Source organism: Python bivittatus, unplaced genomic scaffold (genome assembly GCF_059951505.1).
Source record: "Python bivittatus isolate LINGU-HERP-01145 unplaced genomic scaffold, Pbiv_v1 ctg000020_np1212, whole genome shotgun sequence".
Lineage (NCBI taxonomy): Eukaryota > Metazoa > Chordata > Lepidosauria > Squamata > Pythonidae > Python > Python bivittatus.
In genome coordinates this window covers 80,460,864-80,488,764 of record NW_028277030.1, presented here as the reverse complement: position 1 = coordinate 80,488,764, position 27,901 = coordinate 80,460,864, and the positions used below count along the sequence as shown (strand labels likewise).

The 27,901-nt window shown below is 37.6% G+C and overlaps 1 protein-coding gene across 15 annotated transcripts in view; it reads right to left on the bottom strand.

Annotated features, from left to right (window-relative positions):
* Window positions 1-307: 307 nt before the first annotated feature.
* ARID1B (AT-rich interaction domain 1B) overlaps window positions 308-27,901 on the bottom strand; it is a 414,597-nt gene continuing 387,003 nt past the window's right edge. For 9 of the 15 annotated variants that reach the window (XM_088142352.1, XM_088142353.1, XM_088142393.1 and 6 more), the window contains 10 exons: window positions 26,824-27,033; window positions 25,079-25,283; window positions 18,643-18,781; window positions 16,997-17,169; window positions 14,806-14,956; window positions 12,380-12,496; window positions 9,931-10,027; window positions 6,365-7,157; window positions 4,651-4,781; window positions 308-3,464 (listed from right to left, as the gene is read on the bottom strand). In XM_088142352.1, coding sequence (XP_087998478.1) covers window positions 1,734-3,464; window positions 4,651-4,781; window positions 6,365-7,157; window positions 9,931-10,027; window positions 12,380-12,496; window positions 14,806-14,956; window positions 16,997-17,169; window positions 18,643-18,781; window positions 25,079-25,283; window positions 26,824-27,033 — 3,747 coding nt within the window. In that variant the 3' untranslated portion in view covers window positions 308-1,733. The remainder of the gene's footprint in view (window positions 3,465-4,650; window positions 4,782-6,364; window positions 7,158-9,930; window positions 10,028-12,379; window positions 12,497-14,805; window positions 14,957-16,996; window positions 17,170-18,642; window positions 18,782-25,078; window positions 25,284-26,823; window positions 27,034-27,901) is intronic. The other 6 variants (XM_088142359.1, XM_088142398.1, XM_088142411.1 and 3 more) reach the window with 1 other exon arrangement.

The window sequence follows — 27,901 nt, the reverse complement described above, 5'->3', positions numbered from 1 at the left end:
AATATAAGCTAACTCAATCAAATTATGATTACCATTTTTTACAGTTTTATTCAAACATATACCTTGAGTGCAGCAACTCTTGTAGACGCAGTGAAATTTAGCAATCTCATCTTCTTCTATGGTCTTCTTTATTATAAATAATGATAGGAAAATGTAATGTTTTTGTTTGTTGCGTTATCTGAACACTAGATGAACTCCAGGATCAGTTACTGGTAGGCAGAAGAACATAACCTTCACCATCACTGACTGAAATGGTCCGATTTCATGATGAAATGAGAACATTATTCAAGAACACCCATCACAGTGCTTAACAAGATTTAATGTACATTTATTCTTAACATGTGGAACATATAAAGATTTTATACTGAATAAATGATATTCATTAAGCCAGAGGAAAAGGAGGAATTTACATCAAGTTTTTTTGTATTTTTTTTAAACTACATTATTTTGAAATACAAATGTGTATTCTCTGCACTGAAAAATCTTTGAAGTTGTGTTTTCTTTTTTTTCCCCATATATGTATTTTTTTTTCCTGTAGACTGGTAACCATTTTCTTAAATCAATCCATACGTAACCATTTCCACATCTTGATTTATAAAGTAAGTTGTGAGCAATTGCTCTCCCGAAATAGAGCATGACTTTATACATACAGAAACTTGTACATTACCCTCGTGGTGTTTTTTTCTTAGTTTTTGGAGTTATGGCCCAAAGAAAATAATAATAATAATAATAATAACAATAATAATAATAATAACAATAATAATAATAATAAAATTAAGTCTACTATCACTTTGTAGTTACCACATCATGAAAAAAAATAAATCCTTGTACTTGTTTTTTTTTTTAAAAAAAGATGAGGGTATGTTTAATGTACAACTTCTATATACATCACTGCCTTTAGGCAATAAAAAATATTAAAAAATGATTAAAAGGAATTGTGATGAACTGTCATTGTGGAAGGTCAAACAATAGATACTGATGTGACAGTTCTGGTGAGGAAGCAATTTGTGTTGATCGTCTTCAGAGTTGTGTTTTTACTTTCCTAAAGAATTGGTTTTGCTCCTAGCCTAGTGTAACCATTCTCCTGCAGAAAAACCAAGAAAATGTTGTGGGCAGATGATGGACTGACCCCCTTCCTTGATCCGCTACACCTACATCACTATCATTCTTCTATTGCACACAGCGCTTTGGGCAACGGCAGTAAGGATGGTTGGACTTTCTTTTGTTCTTAAAAAAAAAGCACATTAACTCAGCATATTTTTTCCACTTTTGCATTTCAGAGTGGCATGCCCTCTCCTTCCAACATCAAATCATATTTTGCTATATTCTGACACCCCAAACTCTAGGTTGCTTCCCCTCCCCCAAAAATATGATTCAAACATGGGAAAAACAAAAAACAAACACTGACAAGGATAGCTATGAAAAAGAAGTGTGATCTTTGAACGTACTAGACAGAGACTTTGGTTAAAAAAATAAAATAAAAGGATGTACTTATGCACAGAGACAGCAAATATTAATTCCATAACTGTTCAAATGAATGTTTTGAAATTCCCAATTGGTAAATAGTGAATGGGGCAGAGGAGCAAAGATTCTTCTTCTTCTTCTTCTTCTTTTTCTTCTTCTTCTTTTCTTTTTTTTCCCATTCTTCCTACACTGGATAAACAGGTACAGAAACCAGCCAGTTATATGTGACCCTCTAATCTCCACTCACACATGCTTGCTTCTCACTTGTGTCATAACTGCCCTATCTGAAAAAGTACATCACAGATGACAGATGCAACCAGAGAGTTCAGGACAGCTGATATTGAGATATCCAGCAAGCGGCCCTCATGTAAAAGAAATTCAGAGCGATTCTCCTCCACCCGAGCCATGGCCAACAAGGCCTTGGCTGCCCTACACATCATGTCCACACTAGGGGGCTCCAGAGGTGGAGGCTGCATGTGCATAAGGTTATGCTGGCTCTGCTGGTACTGGGCCATGGTGACCCCGTCCTCAAGGAAGCTGATCAAGTTTCCAATGCTTCCCTTCTGCACGGCTATTGCCCTTGCCGCTAACGTGTCCCCTCGGGCGAGGTTGGATAAGAGCGCCATTGACATTTCTCGGCAGACAGGATTTTTGCGGTCCCCAACGTACCTAACTAAAGTAGCATAAAGTTTCTCCTGACGACTGAATGGGGGAGTGGCCAATATAAGGTCCACATTATTGTCTTGGATACTGAGTTTACACAGGGTTTCCAGTACAAGTCTCTGAGGCGAAAGGACTGAGTTGGGCCCCACAGTTGGAAAAGGATCTTGTGCCTCTGCAGATGGGCACACCATCCAGTGCAGTAAGCCATCCAAAATTGGCAAACAGATGCTTTCTGTATAAGCAGATAAGTCTAGCTGCCCAGAAATGTTGGCTAATGTGACCAATGTATTATCCCTCAAGACCTCAAGGCAGTCCCACCACCACTCATCCTTGCTGCAGGCCACCCCTTTGTCCACTTCTTCCTCTTTTTCATATGTCTGTGGTGCACGCTTTCTTTCTGGGTGTTCATGATGGAGAAGAATCAACTTTCCCAAGATTAGCACCAAGCCTGGATGTTTTGACATTTCCACATCATTGCCAGGCACAAAAGATAAGCTGCGGACAATATTTGACACACAGATGCAACGCTTGGCCAAAGAATCTTGCCAGTGATTAATGGTGCATAGAGGAGTTTCATCTCGACTCCGTGGCTCATCTTCCAGCAGCTTGATATTCCGATGACTTTTGACTTGATGGATCCCAAATGGAAATTTACTGCTATCTGTCTGAGAATTAGAGTCTGAGTCTTCAGACAATGCTCCTGGACGAGCTGACAAGACATCATCAATAGTGGCTGATATGCTTTTGTCTTGCTGTTCCTCAGATTCTCCTTTCCCCTCCACATTCTTCTTTTTACCTGAGGAGACTGACAGAGATGGCCGTCTGCGAGGAGGAATCTCCATCTTACTCTCAAAGTGGGTCTGAATGTGTTCAGTTGTATCACCCCCACCAAGTTGCCAGTGAAGAAGCCCACTGTTGAATTCCTGAACATGCCCCAGCCTGTCAGATCGGTCAACAACAAATAAGTTGTTTTTCTTCACAATTTTTATTGGCAACTTGTCAAACTTACTGGCTTGTTTTGGCCTCTCACTTGGATCAACAATGGCACCAAGTGGAGCAACAACAGTGCTCTTCCCTTCTTCAGTGTTCTCATTTTCATCTTCTTCCTCTTCTTCCTCCTCATCTTCAAGTTCATCAAAGTAATCAATACATTCATCATTGTTTTCTTCCTCTTTTCTGACATCCTCTATTGCAGACTGTCCATCCTCATTTTGAGATGAAGTATGATCTTGCAGTTTTGGTCCCGGATGTCCCACTTCATATTCCATAAGGATCCCAAAAATATCAATCAGGCATTTTCTAAAATATTCCACCAACAGCTCAAGAAAACCAGATAACTGAGGAAACAAAGGGAGGAAAAACAGAAAAAATGGTAAAAGGAACATTTTAGTCTATTAGGAACAAGAATTGTGGTAATAAGAAAGGATTTAAAAAAAAAAAGATTTTCAGTCTCCCCTTTCCAGGATTCAAAATGTTCAGTTAGACCTTTCTTCCTATCTACACATAAAACAAAAACTTTTAATATAGATATTTTAAATACTTTTAATATAGATGTTCAGTAATCTGTAGATTAGATTTAGAATTAGGGTTTACTGTGTGCCCTGATTTTAAAAAAGTTAACAATTATGAGTTCCTTAAAATTTTACTTTTTAGTAGCATTTTAGTCCATGTGATTGTAAAGTGAAATGAGTTTTCTTTTCCAGGAAAATTCCTTTTCTCCACAAAGCATGAGAACCTTTACATGTGATCCTGCAGTTACAGTTATTCATGTAAACTGGTTTCCTGCTTTTGGAATCTTTTCACCTTCTTGCAACTTTAAACCCCCTTTTCAGTCAATTCTAGAAATTCCCTGCGTCTCAGGAGTACTTGGGGCAGTGATGTTAGAGGAACAAGGAAGCCAGAAATGCAATGCTTTTCATTAAGATAGATGACATTAGGAGGTTTTAGAATGGTAGATTGGATTTACTGTTGAAGGTCCTAGTTCTATAGCAGAGACAGTGGGCAACTCCAGCAGCAGGTCTAGAAGATTCTGATGGTGCTTCTGGTGAGAGGAGATAGCTCCACCTCCAAGTCTGACCTTGCTTTGCCCTGGAGAGAATACACACCCACCAACTCCACTACCCTCCTCCACACAACCTGGACTCCCTCAACAGCCAGACCTGCCTTTCCCTCCTTTTCCAACTGTTTCAGTTCTTTGCCCTACTTTATTTTTCTTTACCAGTGAGAACAAGACCCATGGCCTCTACATTCACAGGTTGCTGCAACAGCTGGGGATGAGCAAGAAAACCAGTCCTGAGTGGCATGACAATGTGCATCCTTGCCTCCCCCCACAGGAGAACATGGGACTGTACCAGTTACTGAGCCACCACCTATGAGCTGTACACCTTTTGTGGCCTCCAGAGGACTTGCCCTACTCCTAAGGGGAGTTGGATGGCTCAGGCACTGGAAAGGAGAGTAGGACCCTACCCACCCACCCACCGAAGGAATGAAAGGCACTTGGATGAAAAATAACAACCAACCTACCTGAGAGAGATTGAAAGTAGCAACTGTACTGTCATCATACAGAAGAATATTAATAGTATCTAACGCCCAAGTACTTTCAGCAAGAAGGCCCGATTTAAGAGACATCATCACTCGCCATGCCTCAGGAGTCACTGGAAACAACAAATAAATAAAGCAAGGAAGCATGCATCAAGAAGAAATCTGCAAGACAGATTTCAAATGATAAACAAATCCACTGTAAAAAAAAAAATTCACTGTTTTAATGAGCATACTCATTAAACCAACTTTTAACGCAGCAGCATCTGAAGCCTGAAAACAGACATATTTGCTTTATTAAAGAGCAGAGAGGTGCTGTACTTACACAAGTTCCAAAGTATTTCCAAATCATTTCTGATGCTTGTACAGCCCTACTATATATTCATGTGAAAAGAGCTAGACCGATATTTTGAAACTGTTGTGAAATTAAAGTTATGACCCTCTCTAAAACCTGGGAAATTGACAGAGACAGTAAGGCTGGTAGTTGTCTTTATCTCAGCTAATTCAGGAATATATATGTATGTGTGTCACACATGCTTTGTGGTGCGCAGTGAAAACTATTTGTATATATTCTGATGAAATGTTTGGTTTTAATTCTGTAAAACTCAGTTGATCATCCTGTCCTTTAGAGTAGGAGTGTGTTGAGAAAAACAGCTTTATAACACCAGTGGAAGAGGTTGACAGGGGATACATCACCACTACTGTATTAGTTTCTTCTTCTTCAGAAAAATAAAAATTATGCTTGCTTCTGCACTCTTACAATGCCCACTATAAAGAACCAAAGCAAAATAGAATTAAAAAAACCCTGCTAGTATCTTTTCCTCCATAGGAAACTAATTCTCCTAGAGTACCTTGGGTTTCCTCTTAGGGAAGGAGAGGTGCCAATAGAAGAATATTATTTACATCTTGAGTGATGTTCAAACATCACTGTATGTCTCTGTAACATGCAACTAGATACTATTTATCAGCAACTCCAGTAAAGGGGGGCATATATCAGTTCAATAAGACTATCTTTGCTAACTTTCAACAAAGATGACTGATCAGCATGTCCAGAATATGTTAATATCATATCTCATAGATCCATTTTCCAAGTAACAATTCTGCTATACTGCCCCAAGACAAACTTCCCCAGCCTTTACATATGTTTTAATTGCTTCCTTTTATCAACAGTTACTATTCCATTAACAACTTTCTCCTATAGTAGAAGGAGAGTTTTCAAGTTAAATTTCAATGGAGCTGATTGTTTAAGAGTTACTAGCTGTAGGATGCATTGTATGTGAACTCAGACTTTTGGTTTGAGACCATGAGCATGGTCTAGTTTAATTATAAACAATGCAAAGCACTATGAAAGTATACAATAAGAACAATGTCATCTTAAAATAATACAATCTATTGTGCCTTTTGCAACACCAACATTCATCTCTCTATCTAGCTTGCTTGCTTCTTTCAGGGAGGAACAAAACAGATTTGGAAGACTGCATCTAATATAAGAGCTCTTATTTTACTGAAATAAATATTCAGTATTTATTTGTATTTTATTAATTGATGATACATAAATCATTCTTTCTGCCATGAAAGAACTCTGAGCACAGCTTCAATTTAATAAAACTAATCTCTCAAGTGAATTAATGTAAATGCAAGCTCTACAGAATTATTGTTGAAAAGTCTCTTCCTCTATAAGGATGATAGTAAGACTTACCAATATCTTTTGAGGTAATCTTTCGTCTTGGTTTTAAGACTGGTTGGGATGCTTCTACTGAACCTGGAGGAAAAGTGACTTCCCGCCTGATAGGTGGTGGTGGCTGTGTTGGAGGACCTGTGACCTGTGAGCCCGGAAGAGCAGGCATAACTTTTGGCATCTTCATAGAGGATAGGAAAGGAGATTTACTGGGAGACATACGATTTTCATGAGAGCGTGGGAAAGATGCAGGGCTTGGAGCTCGAGATATGTGGTTTGGCATTGATGGTGGCGTCTGATAGGATGACTGAGGAGGTCGAGTGATAGGCTGCATGGAAGCAGAGGATGACATGTAAGAAGGCTGTCTCTGGTTGACATGAGAAGGCCACTGGCTTTCATGGTTTATTCTCTGGTCAGGTACCATCATATCTTCAGTACGGTTCATCCCTGGATAAGGTGGGGCCTGTGCAGGGCCCCCAGGACCTTGCCTGTTCTGATATGGGTAAGACATATCATTTCTTGTGGGCCACATATTCTGTTGGGGGCTTTCACTGGAAGCTGATGACTGCATAGGGCCACCAATCATCTGAGGAGGTATTCCATGTTGTTGCATTTGTCCAGGACCCTGCATCCTCTCCCTGTTATAAGGATATGGATACTGTCCCTGCATGGGTCTCCTGTCTGGTCCAGCATAAGCACTGCTGTACTGGTTAAACATATCCTGCTGTTGGTTTCCATACTGCATGTTAAACATATCTCCATCATGACGTTTTGCTGGAGGCCCATACATGCCATCCATATGGCGTTTGTAGTTCTGAAAAAAAAAGGACACCCAAGGTTTAAAATAACATTTTATGTTATTTTTTTTTCTATCTTATGCATTGGTATGGTAGAAAAATTACAATATATTTACTATTGAGATTTTAAATAGAAATAATCATCTTTATTTTCATTAGTGTTTTGATAGATGTACAGTGACTTTTTAATTATTTGAATAAATATTCATAAAGTGGTTAAAATTTTGTCCATCTGAGGTATACAACATTTAAAATGAATAAAGATTTTAGTGTCAGGCTCTATGATTATGACTATAGGACTAAAACGAAGCAATACTTTCATTTTAGAAATTGTTTTGATTTAATTATTATATTACAATTAAATGTCTTAATATTTCTTTTCCAGGTATTAAATTTTGGAATTGGGATCAGAAAGTTTGATAAAAATGTATTTATTAGTTAAGATGTTTTTAGACTTCTGTTTAACATTCTGAATGATGATTTTTTTTTCTCCATTAACTATGAACTCATTATTCTGAGAACAGTAAAAGAAAATATCTTTTCTTTCTTACATTAAAAAAAAAACACTTAGGTATTGGAAATCATATCCATATCAATGTATAACATGAATAAAAGCATTCATAGTTTGGGGATGAAAGGTTTATTTAAGAAACCCTAAGGTAAACCTAGAATCTTCTCTGATGCTCTTAGGTCTTGATCAGTATCATTATCATTTTGCAATTTAAGAATAAAAAAATACTAAAAAAGTACTTCTGTGTGGCACTGATTATAATATTTGATTGCTGTTCTACATGGAGATGTGTTAGTGGATTGATTTAAATATTTTGAAAGTGATCGATATATAAATGGAATGCTTATATATATTAAAAAACATTTTCCATGTGATGATCCTTATGTGGCCAAATATTGCCAATAACACTATTTATTTATTTTGAAAAATACACAAAAATACAAATTCCAACTACAAGAACATTCCAAAACAAACTATAAACAAAAATAGAAAACAGAGGAACATAATTAATAATATGCAACAACAAGCAAAACAGAAAAAATGGAAAATATGAACAATCTAGGCATATTATTTGTATATCAAACATTAAACAGTATATGAACATTTCAGAGTAGAAAGAAAAAGACTCTCTATTATAAAGTATCATGAAATCTGACGTGTTTCCCTTTGGCACATATTTCATGAAGTGTTGCCAATCACATACCAGAGGGCGCTATCAGCAGGTCCACAGAATTCTTCAGATAGCAGAAATACTTTTTGTTTTTTTTTAAATAGAAAAGAAATAGAAAAGAAATCCTACAGGGATGGCAAAACTCTGAAAGGGAGAGCATACTGTGTAGGTACAGAATGCCAACAGTCTATTAGGGGAGGAAATGATAAACCAGAAGGAGGAATGAAGTGGAGAACTCTAGAAGAAACATGGCTTGTTAGCTAAATGAGACCCCGAAAAAGATAAATCCTCATTACATAATTTTGTTGTAGGTTCCACTTATTTTTAATTACCAATAAGCTACTTTGGAATGTTATTAGGAAAGCTACGAATCAAACAGATAAATAAAATCTGAGTGCTGTGGAGCAAAGGCTTCCTCAACAGTAATTATTCTGTCCTATTATGGAGAAGGACATGGTGGTGCAGCAGCTTAATGACGCTGAAAGTTGCCGGGCAGAAATGGTCGACACTTCAGCGGTTCGAGCCCAGCCTTAGCGTAGCAGAGTGAGCTCCTGCTTCCTCCCCCAGTTCCTGTCAACCCAACAGTTCGAAAACTCACGTGAGTAGATAAATGGGTACTCTCACTCCGGTGGGAGGAAAAATACTGGCGGCGTGCCTTGCGAAAAGGAGTCGGGAGCAGTTGCCGGTAGCGTGAAACCGCGCTCGCCCGAAAAAGGCGCGAAGCAACGGAAACCCCGCCTCCTGCGCTCGCCAGCTGGGCTCTGCTCTAGGAAGGAGGCACTGGCAAACCACTTCCGAAACACCTTGCCTTGAAAACTGCAAAGGACTCGTCCAAAAAAAGCAGTCACTGCAGAGTCGGTAACGACTGAGTGCAGATAAAAAAAAAAAAAAAATTATGGAGGAGAGGTGATGACAACTCCTGCAGATTCACTTAGTTGTGTTCCCTTCTCCCTAGTTACAATATCCTTAGAAGTTTAAATAAGAAGGTGGATTTATCTTCCTTTCTGCTTTTATACAACAGTGAAACAGTCTGCCTGTGAAGGCTGTGGGTTTCCCATGCCTGGAGATTTGTAAGAGGCTGGTCAGCCGTTTCTTATGGTTGGTTTAACTCAGTGTTGTCCAAACTTGGCCACTTTAAGATGAGTGGACTTCAACTCCCATGGCTGGCTGGGGAATTCTGGGAGTTGAAGTCCACTCATCTTAAAGTGCCCAAGTTTAGACAACACTGGTTTAACTGGTTTTCCTGCACACTGCAGAGAATTCGACTAGCTAATCCTTGTAGTCCCTTCCAACTTTACAATTCTGTGGTCCTACAATCTTTTCCCTCTTCCTTTTTCCCATTACATATAGGTCTATTTGGGATACGTCTTATTACCTATGCTTTCTCATTAACTTCTTAGTCAATAAAACAGCATTGTTTTATTGAATGTTCTGTATCATTCATGACATTAGCTGACTGCAGTTAAGAAACATTCCATATAAAAGGATACAAATACAAAATTCTCATAAGTAGCAAACATGTCCACTATTTACTCTTTTTGCCAGTGTCAAATGCTTGTATTTCTAGAATGAATTTTGCAAAAGGAATACTATAACACTTGGTGTTTACCTGCTGCTGTGGAAACATTCCTGGCTGGTGTCCTCCATAAGGTGGTTGTCCAGAAGGTGGCGCTTGCATTGGATACTGCTGTCCATATGGTTCATGCCTGCAATGAAGTATATAAGCTATACATTAGTGCTTATGATTTCCCAAATTCATCAAAATATTGAAACGTCATTGTCCCATTAAAAGGTTTCTTTCCTTCACGAAGCCTGGAAATCTCCAAACGGCATCCTCTTTTTTCATATCAAATGTCTAGAGCAATATGTAGTATGTTTTAAATGAAGTGGTTTTAATTTTGGATTACATTTAGAGTTCCACTCAATTTTATTCTGTACAAATGTAGCTGAGTAGATCAGTGATCACTCTGTCTTAGAATCTTTTTCTACTCTTTTATGGGATAACGTTCCAATATTGTTAAAAAAAAAAAAAATGACGTCTCTGTTCTCAGGATTGAATGTGTTTACCATTTCAGATAAAAAAATAATGTGCCCTGGATTCAGGCATGTTTCACATTTCTTCAGATGAATGAATTGGTACTAGTAGTCTATGATCCCATGTCCTTGAATCTCACTTGGCAATGTTTAAGCTTTAAATCAAAAGCATCTGACCAACGTATAGTAACTGAGAAGAAATACAACTGACTGGTTGAAGCAGATTCTGTGCTTGAAATTCAGAATCTTGGCAACAATACATGATTATCTAATATTGCCAAAGTGTTACAGTTTTAAAATGATTTATGTATAAAGGAGTAATACATGACCTAATAGCCATTCTAATATCAGATTTAAAAAAAGATTAAAAATCTGAGGTGGATATATAATTGAACTGGAATAGAAAGCAATAATGAAATGTAAAGCAATGGTAACAGTAACTGGATCACAAACATAAGTAATAAATCCAGGTAAGAATCAGTCTTCTAAATTGTTTAAATGAGCTTATTATGTATCAGGCTCCAAACTCAAGAGCTTTAGACGCAGCTTCAAACTTACCTGGGATGGAGTAAAGCACTCTCTTAATATATTTATCCAAATGGATAAATTTTTAATACATTTTATCCAAATGGATAAAACTTTTACATTTGTTCCTACAATGTGACATTTAAATAATCGAATTCTCCTACGCCAAAATGCATGATTTTAAGCAAATATAAATAAATAAAAATAAATAAATAAATAAATAAATAAATACGCATTTAGCGTTGGGTGTAAGCACCATGAGCTCATCCAGGATATCATATTTGTGCGATTGGGTAACAGCACAAATACCATAATCAGAAGTGTCACAACAGTACAGCAGAAAAATACAAAGAAATGGGGCAAGGGAGAATGGAGGGCTTTGGTTACACATGCCACTCTGTGTGCTACTCCTGAAACATATGCCTTTATATTTAAAAGATAATGCATTACCATGGGAGAAAAGGGAGCAAATTTCTCAATTTCATTTTCAGTATTTCTAATTAATCCAGCCTTGGATATAATAGACTTCTGTTGCCAATTACAGGAGACAGTTCTCGGCTTCTCCTCTTCTTTCCCCTCTTCACTTGTTTTGCATGGTGTACAGTTTATACCTAAGTACTGTAAATGAAGTACTTAGCACATGCTATGACATAACCTTCCCTTGCCCCCTCCCTATCTTTTCTTTTCTCTCTGCTATTGTTATTATCTTCCATGCCTTCCTTACAATCTTAAGCAAGAAGCTCCTAGAAAGTCTGCTGATTCTGGTTCTGTAACTATGAGATGCCAGTGTTTGTATGTCTGAATACATGTAATATTATCATAGAAACTGCATTGCTTAGATACACGTATAGTGGTTTTATAATACTTCTATAAAAATCTATATTCCCTAGTGGTCTGTAGTGGTGAAACCTGCTAAAAGTGAAAGTAATTGTAATTCAAGAACTTCAGTGATCTACTTTGTCACTAAAAATATACATGGTTTAAATTAGGTTAGTTAAATTAGGTTAGAGAAACTCTGATGTTATAACTGTAGAGCAATATGTGAAACGAATTTGCTTTAAGGTTCTAGAGGAGACAGCAACCTGTATTTCAGCACATGTTCAATTAATTTATCTATGAAGAGACATCAACAAAGAAACAACTGAGAACCTGTTTTACAAGTGAATTTAAAGTAAAAGATTGAGAAAAGTATTCTGTACTGAATGGTTTTATAATCTGTAAAAATGCTGTAATCTGAAGTTCTCTATACATTTCAAGTGAATCCATTGCTAGAATCCAAAAATTAAATAAACCAAAGCATAAAACCATCTAACAACATTGCAGCCATACAACCATCATTATTCTCAAGGAGCTTATGCCAGTATCTTGCAGAAGATCCGAGAGCATGAAAAACACAGTACAGCAATCCAGTATAGCAAATTGCACCTCCTATCCAGTAGCCCTTAAGATTTAAAATTATCTGGTTAACACAGGTATTTTAAACAGATTAAATTATTCACCTTTGTTGCCCAGGATAACAGTTAGGAGAGTACATGCTTGGGTCACTGTTTGAAGGCACCATGTTGCTTTGACCAGGTGCTCCCATACTGCCTTCAGGACCCAGCCCATGATCCGACCTAAAAATGACAAAGGAAACCTCACACTGTAAAAAGCACTTATTCTCCAAGTCTGGTGAATTAAAATAAAAGACTTATGGGAATTCCAACACTTTTTCTGAGACTGAAAATGTTTTATAGGCCATTGCAGTCTGTCTTTTTGATGAATACAATTTTAAATGTTACTTCATGCAGCTATTGTTTGTAAATTTAGCCTGATGAATAAAGAACTACACGATTGCAAGTTTCATAACTATTTGTGAAACTTACTTATGATTCTATGTAATTAATAACTAGTAAGTAATTGTAGAGAGTAAAGAGGATGACCTTGATGGAGATATGCAAGCCCCACTGCCAAGGTGACAAGGGGTAAAACATATTTTAAGTTCAGAATGTCCAGATAATGTTCAGAAGTGGCTCAGATAGACACCTCTCTAATTCACTGAACTATAAGGGGAGGAGGTACAACACAATCAGACTTGCAAGATTCTGTTATTATAGTCAATCTCAATAAAAGTAGTTTTAGTCTTGCTGTGGAGTTGACTTCTTGGTCTGGTCTACCTAGGGTTGATCTCAATCTTGCAAGTCTCATTGTGTTGTTACCTCCTCCCTTTCTTACAGTTCAGTGAATTAGGGAGGTATCTGTCTGAGCTGCTTCTGAATGTTATGAACTTAAAGGGGTGAATGTTTCACCCCTTGTCGCCTTGGCAATGGACCTTACATCTCTCTCTCAACATCATCTTCCTTATTCTCTACAGTAATTCTCTTTCTTAAAATACTGTGATTGCTTTTTTCTTAAAGTCAAAGTCATATTAATGTGTTATGGTCCTTAGAGGCTATATTTACATGACAAATTAAAATGTTTTGAAACTGACTTCATTTTAGCAACTTTTGCTTTAAAAACCCATGGAATTGCTAATATTCTGAGTTTCAAAATAATTCAGTATCTTCTGGCCCTTCAAGGACTTCTTTTCTGGGATCAGTGGTAGAAACTGAATTTAATTCACTATTTATCTTTTTAGTAAAGTAAGGTGACATAAAGCCTCCTCTATTGTTTCAGCAAATGTTATTGTTTAATGTATATCTACAATGGTCTTTTTTTGCTGTCAATTTTCTTAGTAGCATTTTTCAAAAGTTTTGTTATCAGTAAGGAAGAAGACACTTCAGCTACTGAGCCAAACTGACAATATATTGTGTTGCTTTTCTAGCACATAGATAATGCTAAACCAGAAAGCTCATATTGCCAGGCTTCAGAGAAAAACACATTCTACATGCCTTGTTTTTCTCAGAATACTGAAAAATGGCAAGGGGTTTACATTTACTGGTGTAGCACTAATTTTTAGGTGGGTTGAACTTTACTGTAAATGGTATTATTTTTGAAGAGAACAAAAATGGTTTTGCTATTCTGTGCATTTTATCATGGTTCTGCAGCCATTGTTCTCCAACCCTCTACCCTTTTGGGGGTGGAGCAATTTGCTTTTCCAAAAAGGATTTCCTCTCCACTGAATTCCAGCCTATCAACTCTCCCCCCACCCGCCTTTATATCTATCTATTTATCTATCTGGATATGGCATTGTGCTGCTAGCACAGAACAAAGCTCTCCCACTGCCTTATGTTTGAATTGGGTGTGGGGTGGGATGGGGAGGAATATATCCCTGTTATCTACCAGATGAATCCAGTGTTGCCCTTCTACATTGGTGAATGTATTGCTTGCCTGCATACCAGAATATGTTAAATCCAATCACATGTAGTTATGTGTGTTGGGTCACAATGTGAATGAGGATATGCATCCAGTTGAAAGTAATGCTACAAGGATGGATGATATCTATATTGGGATGGACACTTAACTATTTGAATGAGATATACAACTGAATATATCTATACATGTATCCCCACTCTGCCCCAATTAAGGAACAGTGTGTGACTTTATTGAGGCTGGGGTGTATTAGATGACCATCCTGGAAATGAGGATCTATTCTTTTTATGTACTCCTCTGCAAAGGACAGCACAAAACCATCAGTGAAAGGTGCAATTTCCCAGAGGCTGGTTCATTAAACATATATACACACACATTCTGTAGTATGCTGAACTCTGATTAAGCAAAAACACATCAAATGTAGGCCTCTATAGACAAGGTGACTCCTTATTCATCACACCCTTGCTTATTAGTTCTTGCACAAAATAGACTCAGTCTCTATTAGTGGTTTTGCTCTCGCTGATTTTCTGAAGAGCATTAAATGTCTCAGCTAAATGGTCTGTTAGAATGACAGTGACAATGCAGAATCTTTTCACCATTAGTCTCTGCCTTTTGAAGCTGATGAAGGTCTCACCTCCGGTCATAACCACTTCCATAGGGAAACTGTTGGCGTTGGCCTATGCCCATGTTGGACATGGTTCCAGCGGGACTCTGGCTGTACATATCCTGCATGCCACTGTTGGGCATTTGTCCAGGGGCCATGAAGGGTTCACTATTTCCAGGCACTATGAGAGAGAGAGAGAGAGAGAGAGAGGGAGGGAGGGAGGGAGGGAGGAAGGAAGGAAGGAAGGAAGGAAGGAAGGAAGGAAGGAAGGAAGGAAGGAAGGAAGGAAGGAAGGAAGGAAGGAAGGAAGGAAGGAAGGAAGGAAGGAAGAAAACAGACACACAGCTTAAATATGTTATTTGAAAGATGTATTATTAAGAAATATTAAATACTATCTTATAACTGATGTTCAGAGAACTGAAGCAGAATGCTCCAACAAACAGTATGAGAGCTGAGGAAATACTTACTTCAGCAGTAGCACCATCAGAATGCCACTGCATGTATTTTACTGTGGTTTACAGTAACTGGGACCACATCTATACTCTAAGCATACCGTATTTTATAATTTTAAACCTGAATAAAAATCTCAAGCAATTTTTGAGTGTTCTGCATCAGTTTTTTTTCCCAAGAAAGGAGTCTATTACTAACCTACAAATCTCCACTGGATCAGAACAGCAGCATTATGATCTCAGCTGTCTTGGTTCTCTAAGACCAGCCTATACAAATGACATATATATCTCCATACTTATCTGTGTAATGAATTTGAAAAGGAAAACGTCTCAAGTGCTGGCTACCAGATATTGGGTACTTTCTAAAACATCAATCTACCCATAAATAAGCTTTTCTTCCCTCCCACCCCTTGGAGGTGAAATAAAACACAGATCTCTTCAGTTTTGGGATGTTGGCTTTGAAATGCTACATCCAGAAAAATTGTAAGTGACCACGGTTGTCCAAGTTCTTTACACCTTTTGATTTATTCATTTTAAATTTCTGCTTTAATGCTGAAAATGCTGTTGTTCTTATTTTATTGATTTGCTTGTTTTATTGCTCTTTTATTCCTGCTTTCAGATTTCTAACTGGAAGTCACTTTAGAAGTCTCCTTGGGACTTAAGAGTAATAAAGTAAATTTATTTCAGAGATACAGAATATTATCTAGTATAAATCATGACTCAGTCATTATCTCTCATCTTGAACTACACTACAAGGTTCTTGTGAAAGTAAAATAGTTGTCATAGCTGTATACATAGATGCCTAACTACAGTACATATATACATAGAATCTAGCCATGAAAGATACTCTAGGGAGGCATTTTTTTGGTTCAGGTTTTCTGAAATAATTGAGCCCTGTTGTATAGTCAGAATTTTCTTTAAAGTACAACATTGCTCCACAAATGCTGCTAAAGCTTCAGTATGACTTTTATGTATGTTTAATGTATGCATTTAATGTATTTTTACATATGATTTTTAGAGGGATCTGAATCTCATTAGCTGAAGTAATGATATAAATGATTTATTTAATTCAAATCTCTACACATTTTAGACAATGCTGAGACATTTGTCCAGATCAGAAAATCTAGAAAATGGAACAGATCCTCATAATTTGGAACTGTTGAAAGAGAGCCTTACTTCCTTGCCACAAATGTTTTTCCAAAGAATGTTACAGGGCAAGGACACATTTTAAACCAATATATAAACTCCTTTATAGCATGCCTGTTTATTCCAGTAAACTCCCTGTAGCAGTCCTATCTTGTATTAATGAAATAAGGCAATGGAAATTGGTGATTCCATTAAGATTTAGACTAAAATAATACATGTCATAACATTGTATACCTTATTAAACTGGCTTGTATATTACATAATCTGAGTTTACCAAACCTTGTTGCTTACAGAAAAGTACTTGCCTATGTTGAGAATATTGGTATAATTATAACGGTATAATTATAAAAACTGTTCCATATAATTTTCTATATCTTAAAAGCAAGTTCTTAAACTTATTGGCAAAAATTCTCTGCGCTAATCTCTTAACTTCCAGAACAACAGCACAGTTACTTATGGAAGTGAGAGAAAAGCAAAGCATCAAAAATATTCTTTACACCTCTGGAATACAAAGATGGAGAATCATCAACCACATATATAAACTGATATACATAACATGCAGACATACCGCTACAATGTATATCAGTCTATGCCCCCCCACCCCAATTAATGTCAGCAGATACTACCTTTTCTCATCCCACCAAAAGGATCCTTGTTTGGCTCATAGGGCATCCTTCCCATCATATCTGGCACATTCATTGTTTGCTGATAGGGTGCATTTGGAGTCATGGAGTTCCGTTTTGGGTATGTGGAATCACTTACATCCGAAAAGGGATCATGTACACTGACTGAACTATTTCTGAAGAGATAGAACATAAGAAGGTATTCAGGTTATAGAGACACAGTTGTAGATATGCAATACCTGCTCAGATGGTGATCCATAGAGTTCAGAAAGTTAAACTGCTCTGAAAATCACCACTGTTACCTTAACAGTAAAGGATATATAAGATATTCAAAACATACAGAACATGTATTCAAGTACATCATTCTCTACCTGAGCCAAGAAGTTCAGAGTGGCATATGAGAACACCTATTTGTCCAAGGCCAATGAAGTAAACTTCATAGCAGAGCTGGGATTTTAACTAAGGTTTCTTAACTTCAATCCAGCATTCTAACATTCCAACATACTGACCCCTTCCCACCATTTACAGGTATCACAGGCCAATTCGTGGTTTCAGAGCTTCTTAACAATTTATATCAAGGAATACTATGCCTGATGGAAAGGCACTGTTTGGATATTTTACTCATTTTGGTACCAATATTGGATCTATTGATATAAAGAAATAACTTCTCAAATTTAGTTGGCAGATTACTGATGAAATCAATTTTTAATATTCCCCAAATTTTATCCCCAAAGAAATACCCATATGTACGTATGGATATTGAAATAACACGCGCACACACAATAATGGGCACCTTTTAAAATCAGTGTGTGGGGTTACACATGGATGTGCCTGTGTGTTGACGGATAGATAAGACAATTCAAGCTGTGCACAAATGATTATTTCTGAGAGCAGCTGAAGCTTTATCACTTCTGTTTTTCGAAGTCAGATGCTGCAGGAAGTAATGGAGAAGAGGAGGCATCGTCCTTTTAGGGAAAAATAGAAGCTTGTTCTATTTGCCAATTAGTCCCATACAACAGGATTAAGCCATGATAATGGCTTACTTGGAATTGCTTGCTAATTTTCTGCCTTTTTTTTTCCTGGTTGTTTCTGCATGCACCTGGACATAGTTGCATGCGTGCGTGCGTGTGCATGCATACACACACACGAAGAGTTTTAGGGTGAAAAAGCAGAAGTATCATCCTGCAAACTCATATGAAATTAGTATTAAGGCAAAGCCTTTTTTACAGTTTTATTTCTGCAATAAATGCAACTCTCTAGCCAAAGACTGAAGAGTCTGTGTCTGCGTGTGTATAAAAGGAAATTAATATTAAAAGCAACTTTCTCATACATCAGACTGAATCTCTGCAATTTCAGATCCCATACCTCTCCTTTTCTCATTGCTGGTCGGGGGGTGAGATTGACAATATGGTGGCAAAGAAAGATGGGGGTAACTGCCACTCACCATCAATGATGTCATGGGCAGCATCCAAGAAATGCCCGTGACACTCATTTTCCAGATACCAATAATATTTCCCACAACATGTTGCATTTTGAGTCACAGGAAAATGCAACATCCCTGAAAGAGAGAGAAGGTGTCTGGATTTGGGGCAGTGACTGCACTTGCTAAAGCACAGATCCAATATCCCAAAAGGCTCTAAGAAAAGTACCTGCTGCCCTGTGTAGGTGTCATCTGTCCATGAGGTGTGGACGCTGGTGTTGGAGGCTTGAGGTCGCTTGGCACTTCTGTCATAGAATTGCTCCCAGTAGACTGAGGGGTCTGTGGACCCTGAAGAGAACCCGAGTTAGCTGGAAAATTTTAAAAAAGGGGGGAAGGGAGAGGAAAAAATATCAGGTGTGTACGCTCACATGTGTAAAAAGAAAACCAAGGCAGAGAAGCAGGAAACAGAGATATATTTGTGAAGACATCTTATTTTATTTTATCTGAATACACCTTGTAGATGAGATATGCTTTATTTATTAAATTCTGCTGTGGCTAAGAATTCATCATTAAGTATTGCTTAAGCAAAGATTGTCCAGGTCTGTTCAAGCTGATGGCCAACAGGGTAGTTATAATTGAATTGGACAGGTTCCCTGTATCTGAAATTTCCCATTTACTAAATTCCTTTCAAGAAATACTTAACTTGTAAGGAGAATAGTCTTGCCGCAAGACTCACAGACCACAACAGAAAAGTCAGGGAACACCAAGTTAATGTTCTTGATTCATTTCCTCAGAAGGTGCTTCCAGAGTCTCAAGCACAGCATCGTGCAGCAGAACAAAGAACCCGGCCTTATATTTACAGGGTCTTGTCAAGGAGAAACTTTGGCAAAGTTAGTGATTCCAATGCCTTGATGTGAGGAGATCCCAATACATTTGATGTGGATTCATAAATATTTAGGATGTAAGATGACGGAGTAATCCTCTGCCAGGCAATCTAATGTCTGAATTAGCCCTTAAAATATGGGCTTTTTTTCCTCTGATGAGACTGGCTTGTCCTGTTCATTAATTGCTTCCTAAAATATGGTGAAAACGGTAGTTTCTGCTTCAACAGTTTAGAAAAAAGAGCTGTGAATCATATGCTGTCTGCCACAAAAGATCCATTACGTTACACACTTTCTATATAACAAGTTATTAAGCAAAGTTATTTATTTACTTTACAATATTTATAACCTGTCCCAATCCTAAAGGTCAAAAGATACAATAAAAACTAACTACAAACAATTACAATAAATCATCCCAAACCTAAACATGATAGGCACCCATAAAACTAAACCAATCATCCAAGTGCTAAATGCATGCTGAAACAGAACTGCTTTAGTTTGTTATGAAATACTAGGAGGATTTGGGGCTGTGGTACCTTTGGGAGGAAGATATATCATAAAATGGGTCCCCCACTTGGAAGGGCTGTCATCTGGTCCGTGCCCCAGGCCTTTCACAAAACAAGGGACCTGCAACAGGCCCTCTCTGGATGGCCTAGCTAGATAGCTGAGTCAATTCTGGCAAGGGGTGGTCTGATATGTCGCAGGGTTGTGCTGTAAAGGACTACAAAGGTAATGACCACGACTTTGAATTTGACTGGGAAGCCTACTGGTAACACGGCAACTTCAAAATATGTGTTACTTTAGTCCTTAATTTTCCTTTCGGAGCCTTCTGGCAGTTCCCTTTTGTTAAAGGACAGAACAGCATATGCTACACAACCTGTCCTGCACCCAAAGTTCACCTGCAGCCTCCAGTATAATGAAGAACACATTGTTTGCCAAGATTAACAGCTAGGTATAAACAGAATGAGATAAAGCTTTCTCAGTAGATGAATCTTAATTCTACAATATCTCAGAAGCATCAAAGTGGGCTTGTTTGGCTATGCTACTGTGCAGTTGTACGCTGCAACCTGAGGCTTGCAGAGGACCCACTGAAATGTGCAAAGCATGGTTGCACTAGAATGGGTATCTTTTTATTTATACTGTCTCAAATATCCAGTTGATAATACCAGAGAAGGAAGAGGGGGGTGGGAGGAGGGGAGGGAATGAAAGCTTTTCTGCTGCCCAGCAATTCCCCCTCCCCCCCACCAGACTGGAAGAAACAAATAAATACACGAATGTAGCCTCTTGAAACTCTATTAATAAGAGGCCTAACATGCTCTGTAGGATATCCCTACCTTTTGCCAGAAGCTACAAATGTATAAGCTAAAGTAAACAATGGAAAGGTTACTGAAGGTTAAGTACATTCACATACTTCAGTCTTAACAGCCAGACACCATGCCGGGAAGATAATTTACACAGCATGAACTCAGTGCCCTAATTCTGACAAGTGGGGGAGGGAGGGAAAAGCGGTGGGAGGTTTACTAGGAAACATCACATGTCCACAGTGAATGGAGGTCAATCAAAGGGCACCTTTGTTTATAACCCAACCCCTTTCCTCATTTATCTTCCGCTGGGGATTCCCTAGTTGGCTGCCTGCCAGATTTTGTGACATCACCTGTCAGCTAATAATAGAAATTCAGTCAGCCACCTGTCAGCAAAGATAGATGGGTTTTGGGTTACAGACTTACTAATTAAAAGATTGCCTTAGCCCTCTGTGCTGCCCCCCAGCCCCCTCCCCCATGTTGTTTCTCTCCTGCCAAGGAAACGCTGTGCTCTCCGTAAACTGAGGCTCAAAGTTTTCCAAGCTTCCTAAAATAAGCCTGCTGAGAACATTGGAATTACAGAAACTTTGGAAAAATTTGGCTTTTTTCATCCAGTCTGTTGAAATGCAAAAACAATCTGCCTGAGTTAAGAAGTGGGGTTGAGGCTGTTGGAACTTCAAAGGATGGAAACACGTTTGCAAATATATTTGCGAGAACCCTGTACAACACCTAGGCAGTCCACGCCCCAGCCCCGAAGAAGAACACACATTCCTCTGACACTCATCTTCAGAAAAGTCTCCCCAATTGTTACCTTGTTTACCCAGCACAATGCCCCTCCTTTACAGTGAAATTTCTCAGACCCTCTCCTTAAAAATGTGATCAAGTAACTGAAGTAAGACAGAGTCAGTCTGAGATGTTTCCCTTCACTTCTCTTGCCGCAGCTCAGTCTCACATACAAGTGTACACCTGACAGAAAAACACAGTGCAATATGGGAACACGTGTTTCGGGTGTTCATATTCTCCCTTCTTAATCTGTGTTCTGCTTGTTTCTTACAGGGCCGAGTGATGACCAGGTGTGTGAAACAGACCTACTTGTTCTCTTCCTCTGAAACAGCAGAGGAAAGTGTCTCCTTTAGCTTAAGTTGGTTTCCCACCTTGTCATGTTTGACATGGGCTGCAAAAATCCAAGCAATCTCTATATTAAGCACGTATATGTTTAATGTATGGTTATCTTTTTGAAACTGGAACTCCTGTTTGATTCCCAGAACTCTTGTGGGAATGAGGGGTGGGGTAAAGAAATAAAAATGTAAAATATATATCTAAAGCAAAAGCTCTCAAAGGGTACCCTTTGCTAGTCTGGTCCACAGAGTGTAGTTATAGGAACTTCCCTTGATGTCTACCAGGCTCTGGGTCCATGCTAATTTTTTTCAATCTGTCCCTAATTTTTTAAAAGTTATTTTTTAAATTGGGAGATTGGCATGCTACAAAGTAACATGCCTGCCTCCAGTACATCTTAATTTTCAAGGATGCCCTCAGCTAGGTGCCAGAGGTATTCACAGAAAGTAAAACGATGGGTGGATGAAGTCCAACACTTTTTCTGAAATGTGTGGAGAAGAGATGCTGGGAATGGGGGAAGAGGTTTGCTGGGGCTCTGGGTGTATGTTTATGCACACGTTTTGCTCAATTTTTATTTGCATATGGGATGCTTGTATGTTGGTGGGTGATTTATGTTGCACGTGGAATTTTTTGGCAATTGGGTTTGTTACCTAGGGTTTTTGTGAGGTGATATGTGCGTTTTGCCTCAGTGTTTGTTTTTTATTTTTTTGCAGAACGAGAAGGATATTTAGGTGCTTTGTCTGTCATGCATGTTTCTCTGAAGATTCCCAGTCTGCTTTTGGTGAAATGGATATGGAGTAAAAACTGAGTGTCAAAAGAAGTTTGTTCTCTACCTCTGCCTTGTCATGAGAAAGTTTATTTTCTTTGAGCAGGTATTTTGTGACTGGCCATGCCCACAATGGCAGGCATTTTATGAATGGGAAAGTCATTCCCCACTCCCACCATGGCAGCTGTGTTGTGCTTTGATGCTTTTTCAGCATTCCAAATCAGCATGTAGTAAGGTGAAATTCAATTATGGATCTGGCAGTGAGTTTGCTAGGAAGAATATGGAGAGCATAATTTGGAAACACACCCCTTTCTCCCATTCAGTATATACTGATGAGAATGCTGTTTGGTAATTGACTTTTTATGAATAAATTGTAATTCAAAGAACTGAAAGCAGAAACACTACCAGCCTTCTATTTCCTGTCTTCAAGCACCATTATGCATTGTTAACTCTCTTCATATATTTTGCACTGTCAGTGTGTCCACAAATTGCTTGTAAAGAACCAATGTTGAAAATTAGGAGACGAATCCTCACATATTTTGTAAAACCCATAACTCAGCAGTAAAATCTATGAATAGCAACTCTTATATCTGGTGAAATCTTTCCCAGTTGTAATAAGGTTTTTATTTTGAAAAAGGAGTTTCCATTTGGCCCAAATATATCTTTCTGAACTAAATATAATGATATTGATAAGACCTTTAAATGTGGGTTAAATGTTTACAACCGTGAACTCTGACATTTCTCTGCTTTACTAGTTATACAAAAGTAAAGCTAGATTTTCCATTTGAAATCTGTCTGTTTCATGCTGTTAAGAGGGTATCGAGGTGTAAACAGTTGTGATGAAAAGTAAATATTGGCACATTGGTTCAACTATATGGAAAAATATTCCTAACACTGATTCTTTTCGTTTATGGAATATCCATTCAAACTGAGCAGTTCCAGCACCATCACGGACACTTACAGGGCCTTTAGAGGTATTATGGCAACGGAGTTGCTATAATTCAATTCCTCCCAGTATTTCATGTTTGCTGTTTCACCCCTCAGCATATTTCCTGTGGTTAGTTCCACTACAACAAAAGGCAAGTAAAGTACAACAAGTGTTTTCCTAGTATTTCTTCAGGAAAAATAGCTCTCATCTCTGGAAAGTAATATTTTAAAGACTGATAGCTTTATTATGACATAAACTTTCTTGGACTGAAGCCCACTTCATTATAGGAAATAAATATTGCCCTCAGTTGGCAAATATATGTTTATAGGTGGGTGCATATGTACATGCAGAACATACTTAAATATTTTCTTAAGGCAATAGCATCCACAGTAATATTAACTCCAGAATGAATATAATCCAATTTTATGAATAACGTTTTAGTTTGGAAATTTTCCACTGCTGCCTCTAAGTGAAGTATTTTTTGTTTTTTGGAAGTATGGTGACTTTGCCAGACAAAAACCTAGGAGATCTAAGTGCTCTTCAGTTGGTTTCCCAGTGTTCAGATGTTTGCTGTGAGATATTTTTCCATTATTTTTAAGGAAACTGACTTGTTTGTTCTTATATAAAACCAAGTGCTAGTATATAATATTATATTGGAGGAACATGTGAATGAGCTCTTGATAGCCAGTGTGATTAATGTTATAATAGGACTAGCTATGGACAGACTCGTTTTAATCTGTTTCTTTAAACTTCTAGCATACAGTACATTCTTTACCATATCCTTCATCTTTGTGGCATATCTGTAAATTTGATTTCTGTTGTTCCCTTGGTACGCTTCCTCCCCTTCCTCCTGTCCCCCACAGTCTTTCAATACATCTCTCAGTAGATTACCCTCTCTGGAATATTCAGTGCTGCTATTTTGTATTATTCCACTTTTCCTCAGCCCCTATTTGTTCTTCCTATTTTCCTTCATCTGCAATTTGGTGCCTCTGTTCTCTTGCCTTCATTTCTTTCTAATGCTACCTAATAGTTCTATTCCCAGATTTCTATCACCTTCAAAACAAAAACCGTGAGTGTTTTCCTAGCCTTCTGTGATATCAGAGCAGCTCAACAAATCACTGCCCCAAACTTCACCACTGCCAGTACAACATCCATTTGTCAACATCAAATACAGTATCAATGAAAATAAAATGTTATGAATAAGAAATATAAAAAGAATAGAAGTCCATAGAAAGATTTTACTATATGCTGTAAAGCATTTGTTGGGTGAAACACAACTGGAACAATGCCATTAGAATTTTGAAGCTCTAAAAGGTTCTATAAAAATGGAAATACAGTCTAATTCTGCTTCAATAATGTTGAGTGCATTTTACTTCCAACAGAAGTTAGTAGTAAACATTTTTAATAGTTATTAGTGGAGCTAAATTTAACATTCAGAATGTCGGTACAGATTTGACAGATCTTTGCAAATGTCAATGTGAATATATGCAAATCCTTTGAAAGATCTGTTGATATAGGTAATCAAGAACCACTAAAATGTCCCTCATTTATGAGCTTCAGAAATTAATTAGGAATATCTACATGCAGCAGATGTTTTTATGAGATTTAAGTTGTTTAGTAACTCCATCTCCTGTGCAATTTTTTAAGATTGTTTCTGTAGTTCTTCAACTTACCAGGAGATGGCGGTTGAATCTTAGCTTGTTTCTTAGTATCTCCAGTGCTGAAGACTTCTGGAGGGGGCTCCTCCCCTCGTTCAATCTTGCATTCAAAGGCAAAGAGGTATTGAATATATTGTTTTTTCAAGGAGCTGGCTGCGCTGCTTGAAGTGCCAACATTTAGGTTGGTCGCCAGCTCACGCCATTTCTTATTTTTATTAACCTAGAAAATGAAGAAAGGAACAAAGAAACAAATAAATAAAATAGCAGGATGGACGAACGGCATCAAAGTGGATTGATAAAAAACCTGAAGACAGAAAAGGGAAAAAACCCACATGCAATATCTTAAAAAAAAAAAAAAAAGCCCATTATTCTCACACTTAATAATGCATAAACAGCATCTGCACTTATCAAACCATTAAAAACTTGCTTTAGCTATGTAAAATGCTTTGCTAGTAGAACGTCATTTACATTTCTATTTTTTATGCTTTCAGTGAGCTTGGGATGTGTATTGTGAGCAAATTTATCTTCTTCCTAATGTGTACTTGGTTTCTCTGACACAAACATACATTGAGTCTTTTTTTTTAAAATCAGCTTCTAAAAACAAATCTTAAATGGCAATAATAAGGAAACTAGGTTCATATTGAAGTGCTTTAACATTGACAGAAAGAATGATTTTCTTCTTCAAAATAGCTGTTCCTGGTTTGTTTAGCTAGTATTTCTGGTTCAGGTGCTAGAACTCCAGGCCCTTTATAAGGGAGACAGCACTCACTATGAACAAAGGATGCACTATGAATTACAACAAATTTTACACAAACAGAGAAAATACTAATGAATGAAATGAATTCCATTTGTAATGTATGACATCAAAATTCTGATTCTTAGTGTTGCTTAGATACTAATTTGATTATGTACGAAGACCAAAAATGCATACTATATGCATTCCTTTATGTATGACATTGCAGCATATTATCTTTCAAATCTAACAAAATATGTACCTATATATTTTTACAATTATAGTATATACAGCTATATGCTTTTGTTTCCATATCTATATTTGAAATCACATTTGAATGAATCAGTCATTATTTACAAGATGTTCCATGTTGGTGTACAAAATTATACGAAATGATATTCATATAAGCGGTCTCATTCCATTGAGTATGCATGAAGATGAAATTCATTCCCATCTTTATTTTCAGCAAAATTTCAATACAGAAAGCCAGTTTGGCATAGTAGTTTAACACACTGGCTAGAAACCAGGAGACCATGAGTTCTAGTCCTGTCTTAGGCACAAAGCCAGCTGGGTGACCTTGAGCCAGTCAGCTCTCTCAGCCCTAGGAAGGAGACAATGGCAAAGCACTTCTGAAAAACCTTGCCAAGAAAATGGCAGGAACTTGTCATCTTTTTTAGTATGAAAAAGAATTCAGTACCATCAGAACTCTTTTCAGTGTTTTTTGGGGGGTGGAGATTGGGGATAGTTGGATTGTACAGGTAAGAAACGTAACTATCATATCCTTTTAATATATTTTAACAAGTTTCTTGAGATGACACCCTCTGAATTCTGAATGGACATTCTTGACATTCTGGATTCTGAGGGTCTCTACGCTATGTTTAAATGTATATTCTTGTAACTAAAGGTACTCTGTCTTGAATCTCTTTGAAAATATCCAAGACAGAATAATGTTAAGTGACATTTCAAGGATATTTTTAACTTTAGCCTGCAAGGGTAAGATTAAAGCCATTTGACAATCATCACTCACCTGGGCTAAGCCTCCAATCTCCTTAACACAAACATAGAGCCTAAAAAGATCCAGCGGCTTCTTGCCAACAGCAGGGAGACCAGCTACAGGTGTTCCCCTCTCCTCCATGAAGTTGAGATACCGATCCACCCAAACTTTCCGCTCTGGTTCAGTTCCCAGCTCATACATTTTGGTGATCTTCTCTCCAGTTGTGTTGGAGGAACTTGATTTCTAAATCAAATACATTTCAAAAAGAAAGTTGGGGAAGGGAGGGAGAAGGGAAACGGTAGTAAGAAACTAACACAACATAGACAAAGGAGGATGTTAAACTAAAGCTATCACACAACAGACAGGAATGAAGGCTACTAGTTCAGGCACAAACAATACATTCTCTCCACATGCTGCAGATGATTCCATTTATAAAACAAAGGGCCCAAACTCCCCATTTTATTGTTCTCATATCAATTCAGATGAACTTTGGATCTCAGAAGGCAAGTTTCTGATGATGCCTGAGTGAGGTTAATAATAATTTAGCTCTATTAAATAAGAAGCATTGAAACAAAAGGTAATTCAAATGTTCACATTCAAATCAGTTTTATTGGAACTAGAATTAGAATAGAAACTTAGTCCTTTCCACCAGTAGTGAAACAAACCAGGAAACTACAATTAACAATAGCTTTCTAATACTATTAACAATAATTCCTAATTCATATGTAAAAGAAAGCATATAGTTAAATATAGTTTCCTGATTTATTAACCCTGAATTTGATAACTGAACTAAACTTCATTGCGTAGTTCCTTTTCCATATGCCTCTTTGCCCCACTTCCCTGTTATGTCTATATGGTTAAAATGTTTTAAGAAATTTTGGCAAGAAAATAGCTGTTTGCTATCTGAAAGCAATTGCCAAAGTTTCACATTCATTGTATTTTCTCTTTACTGTATGACTTCTTTTTCTATAATCAATGTCGTCGTCGTCATCATCATCATCATTATCAATACATTATCTCTAAAATATAACCTGTAACTATCTCAAAAAGATTTTCTGTTTCTACTAATTTTAACTCTTTAGGAAAAGGAGTGCATTCAGCATTGGAAACT